Source organism: Phocoena sinus, chromosome 11 (genome assembly GCF_008692025.1).
Source record: "Phocoena sinus isolate mPhoSin1 chromosome 11, mPhoSin1.pri, whole genome shotgun sequence".
In the NCBI taxonomy this organism is placed as follows: Eukaryota; Metazoa; Chordata; class Mammalia; order Artiodactyla; family Phocoenidae; genus Phocoena; species Phocoena sinus.
The window spans coordinates 79241796-79260070 of record NC_045773.1 but is presented as its reverse complement, the minus strand read 5'-3'; the positions used below and the strand labels follow the sequence as shown (position 1 = coordinate 79260070).

The following is an 18275-nucleotide window of genomic DNA, read 5'->3' as shown; positions in this document are numbered from 1 at the left end:
AACACTTTACCCCCCAATATTGTGGTTTAAGACAACTATCTCACAGTTTCTGTGGGTCAGGAGTCTGGGCCTGGCTTAGCTGAGTTCTCTGCTTTGGGGTCTCTCATGAGGCTGCAGTCAAGCTGCTAGCTGGTGCTGGGATCTCATCTGAAGGCTGGACTGGGGAAGGATCCACTTCCAAGTTCACTCACATGACTGTGGGCAGCATTCAGTACCTTGGGAGTTGTTGGACTGAGGGCCTTGGTCCTCTGCTGGCTCTTGGCTGGAGGCTGCCCTCAGTCCCTTGCCATGTGGGCCTCTCCAAAGAGCAGCTCACAACATGGCAACTTGCTCCATCAAGACATGGAAATCAAGAAGGCAATGAGAGTCTTCAACCAAGATGGAGGTGACATCTTATTGCATTTGTAAACTAATCACAGAAGGAGTATCCTCTCAAACTGCTGTATTCTATTAGTTAGAAGCAAGTCATTAAAAGAAGGGGGGTTAGGCCAGTTTGTGAATACCAGGAGGTGGGGTGCTTTGGGGACCATTTTAGAGTCTGCCTGCCACACCCATCTATATGCAGTTGCCTTCTCAACATCTCCATTTGGATGCCCTGAAGACACTTCACACTCATCATACCCAAAACTGAACTTACATCCAGCATATAATGCCTGTCTTGATAAATGACACATTTCCATCCCCGCAAAGCCTGGGAGTCCCCCGACACCCCCTCCCTGTGCCCCAGCATTGGTCGTCTGGTCCTATAGACTCTAACTACCAGATATTTATCTGATCCACCTACTTCTCCACTTCCCCACTGCTAACCTCCCATTCAACTCATTATCATTTACCACCTCTGCCTCTAGAATACTTTCCTCTCTAGGGTTCCTGGCTTCCATTCTTAACCCTGTCCATTCCAGCCTGAAGGGATTATATTAAACAGGTGAGTCTAATTGTCTAAAATCAATTGTACCAAACCTTCTTTGCTGCCCCATCATGTCCCCTTGTCCCACCTGACTTCAGCGTGCTAGGGTGTGCAGTGATGTGCCCGCCACCAGGATTGCACCTCAGGTGCATGTGGGAGACTCAACCAAGGTGCTCCTGCTTGTTCCACAGAAGGTCCCCAGCAGGACTGAGACCCCATTGCCCACTGCAGTGTCAGCTCTGTAATGTGTCCTTTCATGGGTTTCCCCCCTCTCTGTTCTCAGGTTCCCTGCTCCTTGCCCTGGGTTCCTGGAATCACCTCCCAAATCAACTCCCTGCACCCAAGTCCTTGCCTCAGGCTCTGCTTTCAGGGATCCCAAAGGAAGAGCTTTTAATGTCTTCCTATCAGTTTTTGGGTCAAGCCCCCAATTTTACAACTTGCTGTTTCACTCGGCCCCTGCCTGTCTTCTCTGGCTGCATTTCCTCCCACTACTCCCTTGCCTGCTTTGTCCTGGCCACACTGGCCTTTTGGCTTCTTGAACTCACCAGATACCTTTCTGCCCTCTGTCTTCCCATGCTACTCACTACCCCACGCCTCCGACCAGACCAAATTCTCCTGGTCCTTCAGGTCTTGGTTGAAATACCACTTCACTGGAAGGCTGTTTCCTGATACCCTAGACAAGATTAGGTCACGTTGGGGTCCACTTTCACGGTGCCCTGTCCCTTCCCTTCGTGGCACTCAGCACAGAAGTCCATGGATGACCTGCCTTCCTGCTCCGAGGTCGGTTCCATGAGCAACGTCTTGCCCATCATTGTATCCCCAGTGCCTGGGTCTCTGCCACGTGTAGCAGGGGCTAAAATATATCTGGGGCATGAATACAGGAAATGGTCACTCAGCTGGGAGACAGTGTGACATTGGGACAGACTCTCAGAGTGAGGGGGAGAGATGAGAGTTGATCTGTTATTAGCCAGCACTGAGACCCTGGTGAAATGGCATAACTTCTCTGTTTCTTAGTTTCCACCCATCCCATCTGTCTCATGGTACTGCTGTAAGATTCAAATGAGACGATGTGGTTGAAGGGCCATGAAAGAGAGAACCCTTAGATTTCTGGCCAGCTCACCAGGCTGTCTGTCTCTCCCCTCAGGCTCTGGACCAGGGGTTGGCACACTTTTCCTGCAAAGGGCCAGACAGTAAATGTTTTAGGCTTTGCAGGCCATGTGGTCTCTGTCATAGCCCAGCTCTGCTGTTGTAGTGGGAAAGCAGCCATGTATCATATGCAAGCAAATGAGTGTGATTGTGTTCCAGCAAAACTTCATTTATGGAAACTGAAACTGGAATTTCAGATCATTTTCACATGTCACAAATTATTATTTTTCTTTTGCTTTGTTTTTCCCAACCATTTAAAAGTATAAATGCCATTCTTGTCCCATGGGCTGTATAAAATCAGATGGTCGGGTGGAATTGGCCCGTGGGCCATAGTTTGCCACCCCCTGTACCGGAGTGTCCATCCCTGTGCCGTCCAACATGGTGGCAAGTAATCATATATCATTTAAATTTAAATTTAAATTAACAATTCAGTTTCTGTGTTGCCCTAGCCTCACGCCAGGTACTCAGTAGTCACCTGTATCTAGTGGCTACCATACTGGACAGTACAGGACATTTCCACCAATACAGAAAGTTCGATTGGACAGCTCTGGTCTAGATAAAATAAGCCTGGGCGTTTTTCCTCCAGGGCAGGGTTAGCTAATTAGTGACAGAGCAAGACAGCAGTCCAGGCCTCTTTGCAATGCCCTCGTGCTAACTCTGCTGGGAAATTTTGTGCTGGAGGATTGATTGCACTGCCAGGTTTTTAAATAAAATGCCGTTTTGAATAGTATAGTATCTGGTAGAAATTGGAACCCACTTTAAGCACTGTTCGTTAGGTTCAGAACGAAAACTTTTTTTTTTAAGATAAAGCATAGCCAGTTACTGGGAATAAACGTGCTATTTGTTTCTTTCTTCTCTTTTAGAATGAAAAGAAAGTTTTATTCCTGGGAGGAATGCATGAACCTTCGGGAGGTCAAGGTATTTATTAATACACAAAGGGATAATTTATGGTATGGTTGATGAAAATAGCTTTATACACACATAGATTTATAGTTGATACAGTTTGAATTGTTTCACTGATGTTGAAAAAGGAGGCAGATGATAACGCAGCTGACAGCTGAGAGGAGAAGATTGCTGTGCTATTTATGTGTGTGCACTTTTTTTTTTTAGTTTTTTGGTGTGTGTGCCTGTACTTCTTTTTAAACCTTGGTAATAGTGCTGTTAACTAAACCACAGATTTATTCAACTTTCACTAGTTTCTCACTAGTGTCTCTTTTCTTTCAAATGGTGATGAAATATACATAGTACTTACCTTTTGACCAGTTTTTTAAAGCTTTGCAAATTTTGTTTACATAGCAAACTGGACAACATTAGAAAATCTGTCATACCATCCAGAAGTTGAACATATGTAACAATGACATTTTGTAGCCATCTCTGGAGAAGCCTCCTTTGCACATTTTCTGCAAACAATGCCTATGCATTAAGGTTAACAACAACTCAAAGGAAAGTGGCAGGTTGCCAGGTAGATAATCAGAGAAATAGTCCAGATTGTTAGAACAGCGATAAAGGTGTCCCGTGCTAGAACCCAAAGGACTCAAAATAGATATAGAATTGCGTATTTGACCTAAAAATGGTACGGTTCAGTGGTATTAAGTACATACATAATGTTGTACACCCATCAGAATGGCCCATCTCCAGGACTCTTTTTAACTTGCAAAACTGAAACTCTATGTCCATTAAACAATAATTCCCCATGAATCCCTCCTCCCAGCCCCTGGACAGCACCATTCTACATTCTATCTGTCGACTACACTAGGTACCTCATATAAGCGCAACCATACAGTATTTGTCATTTTTGTGACTGGCTTAATTCACTTAGCAGAATGTCTTCTAAATTCACCCATGTGTCAGGATTTCCTTCCTTTTTAAGGCTGATTAACATTCCATTGTATGGATCTACTATATATTGTTTATCCATTCATCCATCGATGGACACTGGGACACCTTTGGCTATTATAAACCTTCCCATATCTTTAAACTCCTTTCCACTGGCTCCTTGTCTTCAGTCTATCAATGTGCCCACCGTTCTGTCTAACCAGGCTCAGCCCTCCCTCCCCTGGAGCTCCCACCCCTTCCCCTTCCTGACCTTACCTTCCAGAGCTCCCCCTCCGCTGTCACTTCCCCCCACCACTGACTTTCCACCTAACTGAATCAGGCATTCACCTCTGCAACTCTACGGAAGTTGCTCTCCTAAAAGCCACCCGCTGTCAAGTCCAGGATCATTGGGACTTCCCTGGCGGTCCAGTGGTTAAGACTCTGCGCTGCCAACACAGGGGGCGCGGGTTCGATCCCTAGTCGGAGAAATAAGATCCCACATGCTGTGCGGCGTGGCCAAAAGATTAAAAAAAAAAGTCCAGGATCATTTTGTCAGACATTTTCTTGTCTGTGGACCACTTCCTCCTCTCCTTTCCCAGGTCTCTGTGACTCTGCTTTGACCCACCTCTTCTACCTCTTCTTGCCTTTCACCAGTGGTTCTATGATTTCACCCTTTAAGTATGGATAATTCCTCACATTCTCTTCTCAGCAATTTTCTCCTTTGCTCTGGCTTCTCCTCCTGGGTGATTTTATTCATTTCCCCTTGCTTCAGCAGCCCCAGCACATCTTTTATCTTTCTTATGCATTTAGACCAGGGGTCAGGCCCACTGCCTGTTTTTGTAAAAAAAAAGAAAAGAAAAAAAAATGTTGGAACGCAGCCATGTCCATTTGTTTATATATTATCTGTGGCTGATTTCACACTACACTGACAAAGTTAAGTAGTTGCAGCAGGGACCATATGACCTAGAAAGCCCCAAATATTTACTCTCTGTCCCTTGACAGAAGAGTTTGCTGACCCCTGCTTCAGTCCCATATATCCAGCTGCTTAGTGGACACCAGCGTCTGAATTTTCTAGAACGTCTGCCTCCCTCAGTGCTTATATTTTCTCCCTCTTGTGTTAATTATCATCTACCCCTGCACTCAGAAACCATAGCTCATTGCAGTGGCCTGTGCTCCCCACTCTCCACACCTCTCATCTCCCTAGCACTCAGCTGTTCACTCACACACAATCTACCATTTACCGAGCAGCTGTTATGGGCCAGGCAGCACCTTACGTGCTCTGTCTTATTTCATCCCCACAACCACCTGATGAGGAAAGGCTTAGTATCTTGAATTTCCCGATGGGCACAGCTGAGGCCCAGAGATTCCGTAATTTGCTGGAGGGAAACACAGCTCTAGGCAGCAAAGCTTGGTCTCAAGCTCAGGGTCTGTCAGAAGACTTCAGTGGGCATCCACCTGGCATCCAGGCAGTTCTCATCCCTCCGACACTGGGTGGCCACTTGCTCCCACACCCAATCTCTGAGGGGCTCCCTCCTGATGTGCCCTTGCCCTCCCCCCGAGTTTGTCCAAGCCTGATTCTTCCTTCAAGTCTCGTGTATGAGACTCTCACCGACCACTCAGAGCTTGCAGATTACTCCTCCTTGAAGCATCCCCCTGATATGCTCCCTCTCTGCCCGATACGACTGTCCTGCCTCTACATCTTTTTGGAAGCCTTTCCCAAGCCAACACAAGATGCCTTCTTTCTGGAAATATACCTCTTGAAAATGAATCACATGAAGTTCTCCACAAAATGAATTCATGTTTTAAATTAATTCTTTTTCTATTAAACTGACATAGACTTTAACTTGCCCCTGAGCCTCACTGAGAAACGAGAGCTGGAGCCACCGTTAGACTTGGGCCAGTAATTCATGCTCAAAACACACTTGCGGCAGACGGTATCCTACTCCTTGCCTAGAATTCTCTTCTTGCAAAGCTTTGAAAACGACTTCATTTTCCTCTGAATGAATCTGCCCTGTTCATTCTGATGCTCATCCACTGGACACCTCAGCCATTGCCGGTGGTGCATTTTAAGCAAACAAGCAGGAAAGACGCCTGCAGTCCATGAGAGTCTGGTGAATGCTTACAAGTTAGGCAATGCTTGCTACTCATGGAGAACCAGAAATCCAACCCAGCTAGAAAAAGTAATCAGCCTATTGGGTCATTCTGGAAGGATTTGGCCATTTGGCCAAAACAGCTGAGTATTTCCTGCCAGAGAGGCGCTTGGCAAAAGCTTGTCTTTCAGGGAAGAGGTTCCAGAAGAGTCTTATTTTGTTCTCATTCACTGGCCATATTTCCTCCCTCTTCCCAGCTGCTCGAAGTAACTCGGTCATATTGCACGTTCCCCAGCTCTGATCCCTTGGGTGCGTCGTCACTGAGTGTCCTTCCAGATTTGGACACTCATGTTAACACTTTCATCTTCAGACATTCTGTTTGTTTTATAGAAGGAATGTTCCTTTGAAGGAAATGCAGAGATAAAGAGGGCTTTACAATTTATTATTATCGGACTCACGTCTCTATGAGGAAGAGGCTTTTTGAATGAAAGGCCTCAACCCCCTGCCACGGTGACCCCTTGAGGCATTCTTGAAGGAGACGGTCTATCAAATTCTGATCACCTGGTGAGCAAAACCCACAGTTGGGTGTCCGGCTGTCACACATGAACTGGATTACTGCTCACCAATATGAAAGTGTATTTGTTCACCGTGGACAGAGCTAGTGATGCCAACAGAAAATAGCTTGCGCGTGGCTGCGCTCACATGTATGTTCCAGGAGGAGGAAAACCACACATGCGCATGGGGAATAATCAGAGGGTCACTTACCATTTTCTGAGCCACCCTCTGTTCCTCATCCCCCGCTTGACTTTTTTACCTTTGCTGTTCTCGGAAGCAGAGGTGTCTCTCCCATCTCACCTCAGGGTCTTTCCAATGAGATTTCTCCTCCTTCTCCCCTCCTTCTTCTCCTCCTTTAACACTCACCTTGTAAGGAGCGCTATACGTCCCATGGACACACACGTGTCAGAAGAAAGTTGGGAGAATCAGGCTGCCAGCCTCTGTCTGAGCAATTTCCTGTTCGGAGTGTCTGCAGACTGCTGCCTGGTGATCTCAGCTCCCAGCAGCTGCCTCTTCAGTATCAGATCAATCAGAGCCTCAATGGATTTCCCTCTGGCCACTTTCATGGCATGAATTCCATCACCTGGAGGGAGTGCACCTAAAATAGCCCTGGCCCACTGCCTGGTCCTGGGGGCAGCCAGGAGTTCCAGTTATGGTCAAGTTCTTACCTCCTAGTCAGTTAATTGACATAGTTTTTCTACATAAAGTTAATACCAACTTCAGAGAAATACCATTTATTAACACATTGTCAATAACAAATGAATTGTGGCACTCTGTGGTTCTGGAATTAGGTGTTTCTCCCTAAGTATATGTGGAATTACTTTTTTCAACAACAGACTTGCTCTAATTTTTTGTTTTTCTTCTTCGCCTTTCAGTCTTTAAAGAAGCTCAACCATGCCAATGTAGTAAAATTAAAAGAAGTTATCAGGGAAAATGATCATCTTTATTTTATCTTTGAGTACATGAAGGAAAATCTTTACCAGCTCATTAAAGAAAGGTACAGTGTGGTCATCATGATCTTAGAAATAAATGTTGCAAAGTGGATGTGTTTTCTTTCTGCTTTTGTTTACTGTGGTCATGCTGCTTGGCCTTGGCTGTTTAAAGCTGCCCATGAGACGAGGGGCCCCATCTGCATTCCTGCTTTGGAGGCCCTGTGATAACGGCAGAGAAGCTGCTTTCAGTGCAGCCGTCTTGAATGTCTTAATGGGTTATTCACCCTAACAGGCTCAGAGATTTAATGGATACTCTGCAGCTCTCCTTCCCAACAGGACTGTATGGGCAGAGTGACCACAAGTGAGGGCTGTAGCAGCTTCATTCATTCTGAGCCATCCATCGGAACTTCCAGGTTCCTTTCAGTGCCTTTCTTACTACAGTGCACAGGGCTCGCATGCTGGGAAGACAAAGAAACTAATTTAAAAAACTAACCTCTGATGGTCATTTTGGACTTGACAAGTAAACCATGTAGAACCTCTTGGGCACATTTTCCTGGTGGCAGTTGAATGCCATTCTGAGCATCCTTCTGAGTGATTTCAGTGAACAAACATCGTTTCCATTGTCAATAACAGCAGAGAAGCTGTGTGGTTTGCCCAGCCAGGGAAAATGTCACTATCCACCGCATCTCATAAGCCCTTCATCTGAAAGACCTCAGATTTTCCCCATCAAAAAATTTTAAGCTTTAATTATATTATGGAGAGAGGAGACTTTTATATGATACATTGGAGGGAATTTGTTTGTTTGTTTGTTATTAAATGTTTGATCGTTTCTTTTTTGTAACATAACTGATTTGGTGCTTATAAGGTATGCTCTCTTACATGGATAAGCAGTTGTTTTTCTTTGATCTTTATCATCAGAGGATCTAGTCAAATTAGCATGTCAGCAAGTGTTTTCTTAAATTCTTACTGTATAACCAAAAGAACATGAAAACAGGGGCTTTGTTTTCATTAACAAATTTCATAAATCTAGACTTATAACTTTTTTTCCTCTGCCCTATACAGAAATAAGTTGTTTCCTGAATCTGCTATAAGAAATATCATGTATCAAATATTGCAAGGACTTGCATTTATTCACAAACACGGTAGGTGATTTGCAGTATTGTGCTTCGGAATAGCAGTGAAATGCTGTCATCAGGTAGAAGATGTAGGAAGCATCAGTGTCTTTTGTAATTGACTCTCAGAAAAAATTGAAGAGTTGAGAGGCTGACAATGGATTTTGGAATATGTTATCTTCTGTAGCTTGATTTCTGAATTTCCCTCATTATTTATCATGTCTGTGTGTTCTTATTCGTTAGGCTTTAACATTAAGCTTGTTAGTTACAGATCTAAGAGTTATTCCTGATCATTAACTGGTGTATTAATCAGGAACCTACGATTAGAATTCATACAAGCTTCACATATGATGTTTAACCTACTAACTAACACTGCTTTGCTGTGGCTTTTCATCTTTTTAATGTGTTTCAATTTCAGCTTGTTCAGAAGGGTGCAAAGTGGTCTAACAAGATCTATGCAATCCAGGAAAATAAAATACACTTAAAATAAGCAAAGAAAAAGGCAAAACAAGGCACGGACATAGCCGGGGTGAGGTTAATCGACAAAATGCATGTCAGCAAGTTTTACTTAAGTAGAAGAGGCAGGCTACAGATGTGAGCCTGAGTTTGCTGTCAGACAATGCAGAATGTGAAACACGACCAATTACAACCTACATGGTTCCTCCAAGGTAAAAACAGTTCAGTTGCCCAAGAGAAGCAGAACTTTTCTTGGTACTGATACCAGAGAGGTTTCTGTCATGGATCCTTATGTAACATGACTTTATGGTAAACACAGTGACAAGTTACATGGGACAGTTTCAGGTCATCTTCCTCGATATAGGCCAATTACATCACCTGATCAGAGAAATGGTCCTACTGGGGCCCAGTGTGATTCACTCTGGGGATGGTCTGGTGAGTCCAGGGAGAGATTTAAGGCATCCAGAGGTATGGATGGTCATATACCCTTCAGGAAATCCTCCATCACTATTGTTCTTAGCTGAACTTTTGAACAGTATTGAGTAGCAATGCATTTGAGGTTATATTTCCAGCAAGTCCCGAGGCATTACTAGTTTGGGTTACTAACTGGCCACAGACCCAACTTGGGTTGGGTCGATATGTTCTCATGAACGCAGAGCCTCGGGATGGACGTGTCTACCAGGGGAGCCAGGAGTCCCTCAGAAGGCCATTTGAGGGTGCTTTGACATACAGACAGATGGCAAGCTGATCTTGCACAGACAGAAATCTGTTCCCTCCCAGTCTAAGGGTATCATTGCCATTGCAAATACTGCACCAACAAATGAGTTTCATTACCCAATAAGGAAACTGGGCGGAAGCCCTTTGATGATACAGTCAGTTCAGATTTGACGCAAATTGGCAGTGAGGGGAAAAGACATTGTGCCTCATGGTACGTCTGGGACCCTTCCCAGCCTGCTCTGCGACCCCTAAGCAGCCATCACATTTAGAGGCCAAACAGAGGCTGTCTGTACAAGTTCTTGGAAGCTGCGGGCATGTGCTGAATAATTCGAGAGTGATATGCAAGCCCGTGAACCAATTCTAGTAAAAAGTTTTCAGTAAAAGGTATCTCTGATTCCACTGACACGGGTAGAAGGAGCACTTTTGCCACAAGAATTTCCCAAGGGATGGTATGAGTTTGCAAAATACCGAAAACTTCTGGTATGGTGTCTTTAGGGACAAGTAGGAGGAGAAGGGGCACTTACTAGATTTGAGAGCCCAGGAAAAAGAAATGGTGAGAAATCAAAGGGATTCTCCAAAGAGAAAGGTCAACCAGAAGTTTTCACATAGGGACCCGTCATAGTGTCTCAGTTACTGGGGCTCTTTGCTCAGTACTGGGAACGGCATGGTGGATCTCTATAAGAAAGTTGATATGTGTTGGCTTTCTCTTCCTTTCCTTTTTGTTGCTTTTTGTGAGACTCAGATAGTTGTTGCCAGAAAGAACTTGTATCCTTTTATCCAGGTCTCTACCAAATCCCATCAAATCAACACAGATGTGCACACACACACACGCACCCATACTTGTGCATACACACGCACACATCTGCGTGTACACCTACACATACACTCTCCCCCAATACCCACAAATGCACATGTATGCACACACACACAGTACATATTCGTATTCAGTAATTCAGCATCCCTAAATTATTGTGTCAAAACACCTCTTTGAAACTCTGCACTGTCAGTCTTCCTTGCACACCTTACGTACTCCGATTGTGTTCAGAAATGGCGGAAGGGAAAGCTCAGTTTAGGACGGTCAGACCTCCTTTGCTTTTCTAACCCCAGCACCATGCCTCTCCCTAAGATTCTTGTGGACACTCTCCCCCAGCTAAGTGCCAGTCCTAGTCTGAGCTTAATATCATTTCATCCGTTACCTTATTTGTTTCCTTGCCAGTTTCTCAGGTAGAGAGGACAGATGGTATTTATTCCTTTCAAAGGAGAGGAAACTGAGGTTCAGAGAGGTTTAAAGACCTGCCAAACGCCCCACTGCATTAGAGCGGAGATTAGCTCCCATATCTGTGCCCATTTGCTACACTTCTCTAGAAAAACCTGTCTCTCCTCACAGAGAACAGAGAACAAGAAGTGAAGAAAGTGGTGATAGTAGTTGGAGGTGGGATGGATATTCATTTTGCAGGTTCTATCTCATTTTCATTGATAAATGATTTTTGAAAACTTTTGAATGGTTTTCATACGGTGTTGACTTAACTTTGGAGCTTTATGTTGTCCTTTTCCTCCAGTCACGGAAAAAAAATAATCAAAAGCACTTTGCAGATTTGTCTTGTGAGTTTCAGGCTCTTCCCTGTTGTCTGGTTCTCACTGTGAGAAGGTACATTCTGTCCCTGGGAGTGGACTCCTTTGGGAGCAGAGAACAGAGCTACAGGTGGTTGCCATGGCCATGGTTCGTGTCAGTGACTACGTCCCCCCCACGGGGAATGAAAACTCAGCTCCACTTGGCGCTGATCGAGCAATGCCAAAGCAGATATACTTTGCAGGAATTAAATAATTAATGCAAACCGTGTTTCATCCTTGCCCTGCCCTTACAAATATCCATGCGGGAAATCCAGAATGCCTTAGGTGGCTTAAAGGACAATGTTTGGCCCCAAGAGGTGGTTCTCTGCTACCATGTTTCACCACCGTCTTGCTGTGTGTGACCTTGAGTCAGCCCTTGGCCTTTCTATGTGTTGCTGTCCTCCTGGCCTTCTTGATAAAAGCACTGTGGGTTTAAATTCAGTAATATCTGTGAAATTACAACTTCCCTAGCAGGAAGGTGTGCTACAGAAATTCATAATGTTTAAGTGTTCTCTGGTTATTTCCATATATTCCTATCAGATTCCTCATGAACAGAATGTGGAGGGGAGAAAGCCTTCTTTGTGGCTTGACGTTTTTCTTGCCCAAGGGTTGTTAATAAAAAAAAGGAAGCACAACGCATTTTCTGCCAGGATGAAAGAGAAAATCCCTCTGTTATTCGACTGGCATAGGATACCCTGAAATTAAATTGGAGGTCTGTTCCTGTGTTCTGAAAGCCAAACAGTTTCGAACAGGAAGATTCTGTGTTAACAGCACTTTGCTGTTGCCTGATCTCTGAATAACCCAGCAATAAGGGTTTCCACTGTGAATCAGAAGCTCAGAGGGTGACGTGGGCTCATTGTTACAAGCCTGAGTGCACACATCAGCAGAACACGTGCCCAGCCAGGAGTCAGATCAGAACTTAGTGCCACCTCCTCACAGGCGGGGGGGGGCCCCGGGGTGGGGTGGGGGGGGGTGGGCAGTCACCGGCCTCGCGAGCCTTAATTCTTATCTGCAACAAATGGAGCCGTGTCTGCCTGTCCCCCTTGCCAGGTTGTGGGGAAGACAAAATGAGAGGATTCGTACTACTAACAGTGACAAGCTCTTGCAAGGTGCAGATGTGCCAAGCGCTGCACTGAAAGCTCTACAAATATTAACACGCTGAATGCTGCAAAACAACCCCATGAGGTAGATGCCGTTATTTCCCCATTTTACAGAGGAGGAAAGTGAATCACAGAGAGGTTAAGTGATTTTCCAGCCAGATTTGAAATCAGGCAACCTGATCGGTCTACACACTTAACCACTATGCAGCGTTTCCTCTCATAGTGATAAAATCGTGATGCTTTGTTAGAATAGAGATGAAAAGTAAAGGTACATGACAAGAGGGTCTTATACCTTAAATTACCAAGGAATAGAACTCATGGGTATAAGGCTGATAATAATTATTGCTATTATTTAGTAATGAAAAGAACAGAGGGCCAGATATTCTACAGACATATTCACAAATGCTTCCTAGTTATAAAGGCTTATCCTCGAATACAGTATAACAGGTGACATATGTCAGCTGACAAATACAGTTTTCATCAGTCACTTTCAAGGAGTCTGTTTGCAGTTCAACTTTTTTTCCTAGCCATCTTCCCTCTGATAGTTTATTTTGGGCCTGAAGTATGATCCATAGAAAGGAAAGCTGCTTAGAGGGATAAATGGGGAACCAGAGTCTTCTCTCTCCTCATTTCTTTAGTGCCCATGTTCTCTGTGGAAGTAGGATTAAAGATGAGTTAGCAGGGAAAGGATAAAGCTTGACCGATGGGAGGAGGTGGTCAGTGTGTACTGGAGCGTGACCTGGTTGGAAGCAAGGTCCAAGGTCTGGAGTCCAAGAATGATGCTCGTATCTGAGTATAGTTGATGTGATAGGATGAACTGAACAGGGAGAAGATGCAGGTTTGTTGAGTGGATGTTATATAGATGGTGGCAGGGGGAGTTGCAGTGGGGCCTGGGGGTGGAGGACATTTCATTATCAGAGAAATGCCACTTAAGTTTGGAAGCAACAGTGTAGCCCAACTAGAGGAGAAAAAGGGAGTCTAAGAGGAGAGACAGGGTGAATGTGGACTTGAGAGGCCCAGCACCACAAGTCAAGATTTGGCTGTCTGGATCGACAGGGACAGAACAGAGCCGGATAGGACAAGAGCTCTGACACACCTCTTGGTAGGGTTGTGACTAATTCATCCCCCGCTGCCCCCATGACTCACTTTTCCCATCTGTTCGGTAAGAAAATGATGTCTGCCGTCTCTTTTTTTCATGCTTTTGATGCTCTGAGTGTTTAGGAAGGGAGACCATCGGTCTCGCAGGTCATATGTTTTAGGGACCACAGGAGCCTTGCTGGATGCACTGGCAAAAGATCCCATTCTCATAACTGCTTGCATTTTTAAGTCAGAGAAAGGGCAGAAAGGACAGATAGGAGGTATTTTGATGGAAAATGTGACACAGCTCCATTACTGTCTGGGGACGGATGGATCCAGCATAACTACAAGCTACCTGGATGTCATATCAAACGTTCAAGAAGGAGAGATAATTTGGGAGAGGAGAAGAGTGGTTTGGGACAGGTCAATGCAAGGGTGACAGTGACATCAGCTGCTGTCCCATCAGAGACACAGGTCTGGAGAGGATTTAGCAGGCACGTTAGAGATGCAGACTTGAGCACATCGGCACAGAGGTGGGTGAGGAATAGCCGACGTCTTCAGTGATAGCTCTTCCTTCCTCCCATAAATGCGCTTCTTAGAATCCAGCTTCACAACATTGGTAATGGTGGCAGGTAACCAATAACCCCATCAGCAGCACTGACACAGTTGTATTTCCGGATTTGATGACCCATTGAGACTTAGACTCAGGTAGAATGATGTCTGTCAGTGGTACTCTCTGCAGGAGGAAGGTTTGGGGTCTTCAGAGGCATGTGATGCTGATCGGTGGGTGTTTGAGTCTCTCCTACATGTACCCCCAAAGCCCTGCGGTAGCTGAGACAGGCTTCCCATTCCATGAGTTATCTCTGCCTTTCACAATGTGAATTACAGATGTACCCCTGTGCTTCTTTACTGGGCAAAGTAATCAGTATTTGACATTTAAACATTTGTTGCAACACACACCAGAATATCAGATACGAGTAGGTCATATTCATAAATCCCTTGTTTCTTAAACAAAAAATGTGACTGTGTTTTTGCTGTGATGTAAACTCTCAGTAGCCATAAGACTTGTCTTTTGAAATGGTTTTAATCTCAAATTCTTTCTGGCTGACTGGGGCAGGGTAGGCATGATATTTTTTTCTTTGAGTGACAATTTCTTTTTGCCAAGTTATCTCAGCCCATAATGGAGTCTTGATATTTTAAAAGAAGTTTGCTCTCTTGGCAAAAAATTATGAAGATCAACTTTTGAATGATTTGACATTTTTGTATTTGTCAAGGGGAAATGAATGGTCCAAAGGGCTCTGCATTACCATTGGGATGAATGTACAGAGCCTTTAGGGTCACACCAGACTATCGCTGTCATGAAAAGAGCAGTACAGCTACAAAGAGTAATGCAGACATGATCTTGCCTCTGAATTCCTTCTCCACCACCTCCGCAGGCTTCTTCCATCGGGACTTAAAGCCGGAGAACCTCCTCTGCATGGGACCCGAACTCGTGAAAATTGCAGACTTTGGATTGGCCCGAGAAATCCGATCAAGACCTCCATACACAGACTATGTATCTACCAGATGGTGAGTACCATCTTCCTCAAAGGATTTCATTGCACTTCTTTAAAAATATACCATTATACTGAGGATAATATTAATGTTTGCATTTCCTTTTTTTTTTTTTGGCAGTACGCGGGCCTCTCACTGCTGTGGCCTCTCCCGTTGCGGAGCGCAGGCTCCGTCCGCGCAGGCTCCGTCCGCGCAGGCTCGGTGGCCATGGCTCACGGGCCCAGCCGCTCCGCGGCATGTGGGATCTTCCCAGACCGGGGCACGAACCCACGTCCCCTGCATCGGCAGGCGGACTCTCAACCACTGCGCCACCAGGGTAGCCCTGCATTTCTTATTTTTAAAGACCATTTAAAGACCATGTGATTATACTGAGGATAATATTGTCACAAATACTAATTTTCCACTAAGAACACCATTTGAAACACATATGTGTAGGAATGTTGGCATTGTACAAGCCTAAAAGCTTGTATTATAGGGGCTTCCCTGGTGGCACAGTGGTTAAGAATCTGCCTGCCAGTGCAGGGGACACGGGTTTGAGCCCTGATCCGGGAAGATCCCATATGCTGTGGAGCAACTAAGCCCGTGCGCCACAACTACTGAGCCTGTGCTCTAGAGCCCTGAGCCACAACTACTAAAGCCCGCACGCCTAGAGCCCGTGCTCTGCAACAAGAGAAGCCACCGCAGTGAGAAGCCCACGGACCACAGCAAAAAGTAGCCCCTGCTCACCGCAACTAGAGAAAACCCATGCGTGGTAACAAAGACCCAACGCAACCAAAAATAAATAAAATAAAAATAAATAAATTTATTTTTTTAAGAAAAGCTTGTGTTGTAAACAATTTTAGAAGGAAGTTCAACAGGGAACAGGGAACTATATTCAATATCTTGTAATAAACTATAATGGAAAAGAATCTGAAAAAGAATATATGTATCTGAATCACTTTGCTGTACAACAGACACTAACACACACTGTAAATCAACTATACTTCAATAAAAAAATTTTTAATAAGGAAGTCCCTTGTGCTTTTCCATAATCTAAATAATATTCTGTATATAGAGCTTCCAGAAGACCTTTTCCTAAAAGAGTTGTGTAAAAGATTCTCCAAAGACCTGTCTGAAAATCAGCCAGTTGGTGTTATTAAAACTTTCAGGCCCTAAGAATTTTATTTAAGCAGTTGGCCATGACCAAGAAGAGCCTACAGACCACTAGTTCTATATTGTCTCTCGCTCCTTCTCCCTCCTCTCTAACTCGCTCTTTTCCTGTTCTCTCTCACTGTCTGTATTTCTCGAAAATGCTATAGAGCAGAGGCCTGTCAAGAAATGCTCCACAGAAAACCCTGTGAAGCAGAGGAGTCCAGCTTTACACCGCAGCTACAGCTGTTGCTTGATGAGTCCACGCACCGCCCTGAACTAGACAGAAAACAGAAATACAGAAACGCTCTGAGGAGCTGATTGTGTATTTAGTTTGCTTCTGACCGGCAGGTGTGGAACTAGCTTCTCCTTGGTCTTGCAGGTACCGGGCCCCGGAGGTGCTCCTGCGGTCCACAAACTACAGCTCCCCCATCGACATCTGGGCCGTGGGCTGCATCATGGCAGAGGTGTACACCCTCCGGCCACTCTTCCCCGGGGCCAGTGAGATCGACACAATCTTCAAAATCTGCCAAGTGCTGGGGACACCCAAAAAGGTAATGAGGTGGGACAAAGGCCTGTGGGACAAAGCTGCAGCTTCCTGTGTTCCCTGCCCCCTGCCCTGGGCAGCACCGGCTCGTTCTGGATCTTCCTCGCCCTGGGTAGTCCTCCACGCCCTTCTCCTACCCTGCAGTGGAAGACGTCCTGGCTTCCTCTGCTTTTCTGCCCGCGTCCTCTCCGCTCCCTTGCAGAGCTTCTGCGTTCTCGTGGCTACAACTCTTATCCGTGCAGACGTCTCCTAATGTGATCTGTAGCCCTCCCCCTTTCCTTTATAACTCTGGTCACAAATTTACATCTTTCTCTGGGAAGTTTCCCTGACACCCTCACCCTTACCTCCAACTCAGCACGTCTGACCCAGACTGCTTACGCGGGCCTCTCACTGTTGTGGCCTCTCCCGTTGCGGAGCACAGGCTCCGGACGCGCAGGCTCAGCGGCCATGGCTCACGGGCCCAGCTGCTCCGCGGCATGTGGGATCTTCCCGGACCGGGGCACGAACCCGCGTCCCCTGCATCGGCAGGCGGACTCTCAACCACTGGGCCACGAGGGGAGCCCCAGACTGCTTTTTGTTTCGCCCCCAACCAGCCTCCTTCGCTCATTCTCCACTTCTGCCTGTGGTCCCATCACATCCCAGAGCCTAGCCTTGAGGCTGAGTTTCAGTTTTACCTTCTTCCTCTCTCCCTTGCTCCCCTTTCCCTTTATCCAAGCAGTTGGCCCATAGATCCTGCTATCTTCAGCCAGTATCTCAGACTGAAGCCCTGCCTGTGTCTGGGGAGGGGGGCATCTCCCCAGTCTTTCTGCCTTCAAGTCTTTTCCCTCCAGCGTTTCTTCCAGTCTGTGGCCAGACTTATTCCCCTAAAGAACAGCTCTGGTACTGTCCTCCCCTCCTAAAAATATCTACTGCCCAGCCCCCTAACTAATCCCTTATCCGCCACTTGCACCCCTCCTGGCTCTGTGCTCTAGAATCTCCCGCTTCTGCCAAGTGCATGTCTCATGTGCCCCAATCCCACTCTTCTTCCAAGACCCTCGTAATCTTTCTCCTCCCTATTCCTCTAATCTCTTCATGTTCAGCTGTGTTCTGTGTTATTAATATATCATGTGTACATAATCTGTTTCCTGGACCATAAGCTCACTCAGGGAAGGGATTTGTCTCGTGTTTCTTTTTGCATTTATTTTACACATTCTAGCACCATTGCTGGTACAAACCAGACCCTCAAAAATTTTTTTTAATTATCTGAAGGGGACTTCCCTGGTGGCGCAATGGTTGAGAGTCTGCCTGCCGATGCAGGGGACACGGGTTCGTGCCCCAGTCCGGGAAGATCCCAAGTTCCGCGGAGCGGCTGGACCCGTGAGCCATGGCCACTGAGCCTGTGCGTCCGGAGCCTGTGCTCCGCAACGGGAGAGGCCACAACAGTGAGAGGCCCGCGTACCGCCAAAAAAAAAAAAAAAGAAAGAAAAATTATCTGAAGGAATCATTAGTGCCACCTCTTCAAGATTTCCAGACTCTCCTGCTGGAATCT

General features: G+C 45.7%; 1 protein-coding gene across 2 annotated transcripts in view; it reads left to right on the top strand.

The window, feature by feature from the left end:
• The window catches only part of CILK1 (ciliogenesis associated kinase 1), a 53042-nt gene that overhangs the window by 18618 nt on the left and 16149 nt on the right, over positions 1 to 18275 (top strand). For both annotated transcript variants that reach the window (XM_032648070.1, XM_032648069.1), the window contains exons 3-7: positions 2917 to 2971; positions 7389 to 7510; positions 8508 to 8587; positions 14955 to 15087; positions 16583 to 16754. In XM_032648070.1, coding sequence (XP_032503961.1) covers positions 2917 to 2971; positions 7389 to 7510; positions 8508 to 8587; positions 14955 to 15087; positions 16583 to 16754 — 562 coding nt within the window. The remainder of the gene's footprint in view (positions 1 to 2916; positions 2972 to 7388; positions 7511 to 8507; positions 8588 to 14954; positions 15088 to 16582; positions 16755 to 18275) is intronic.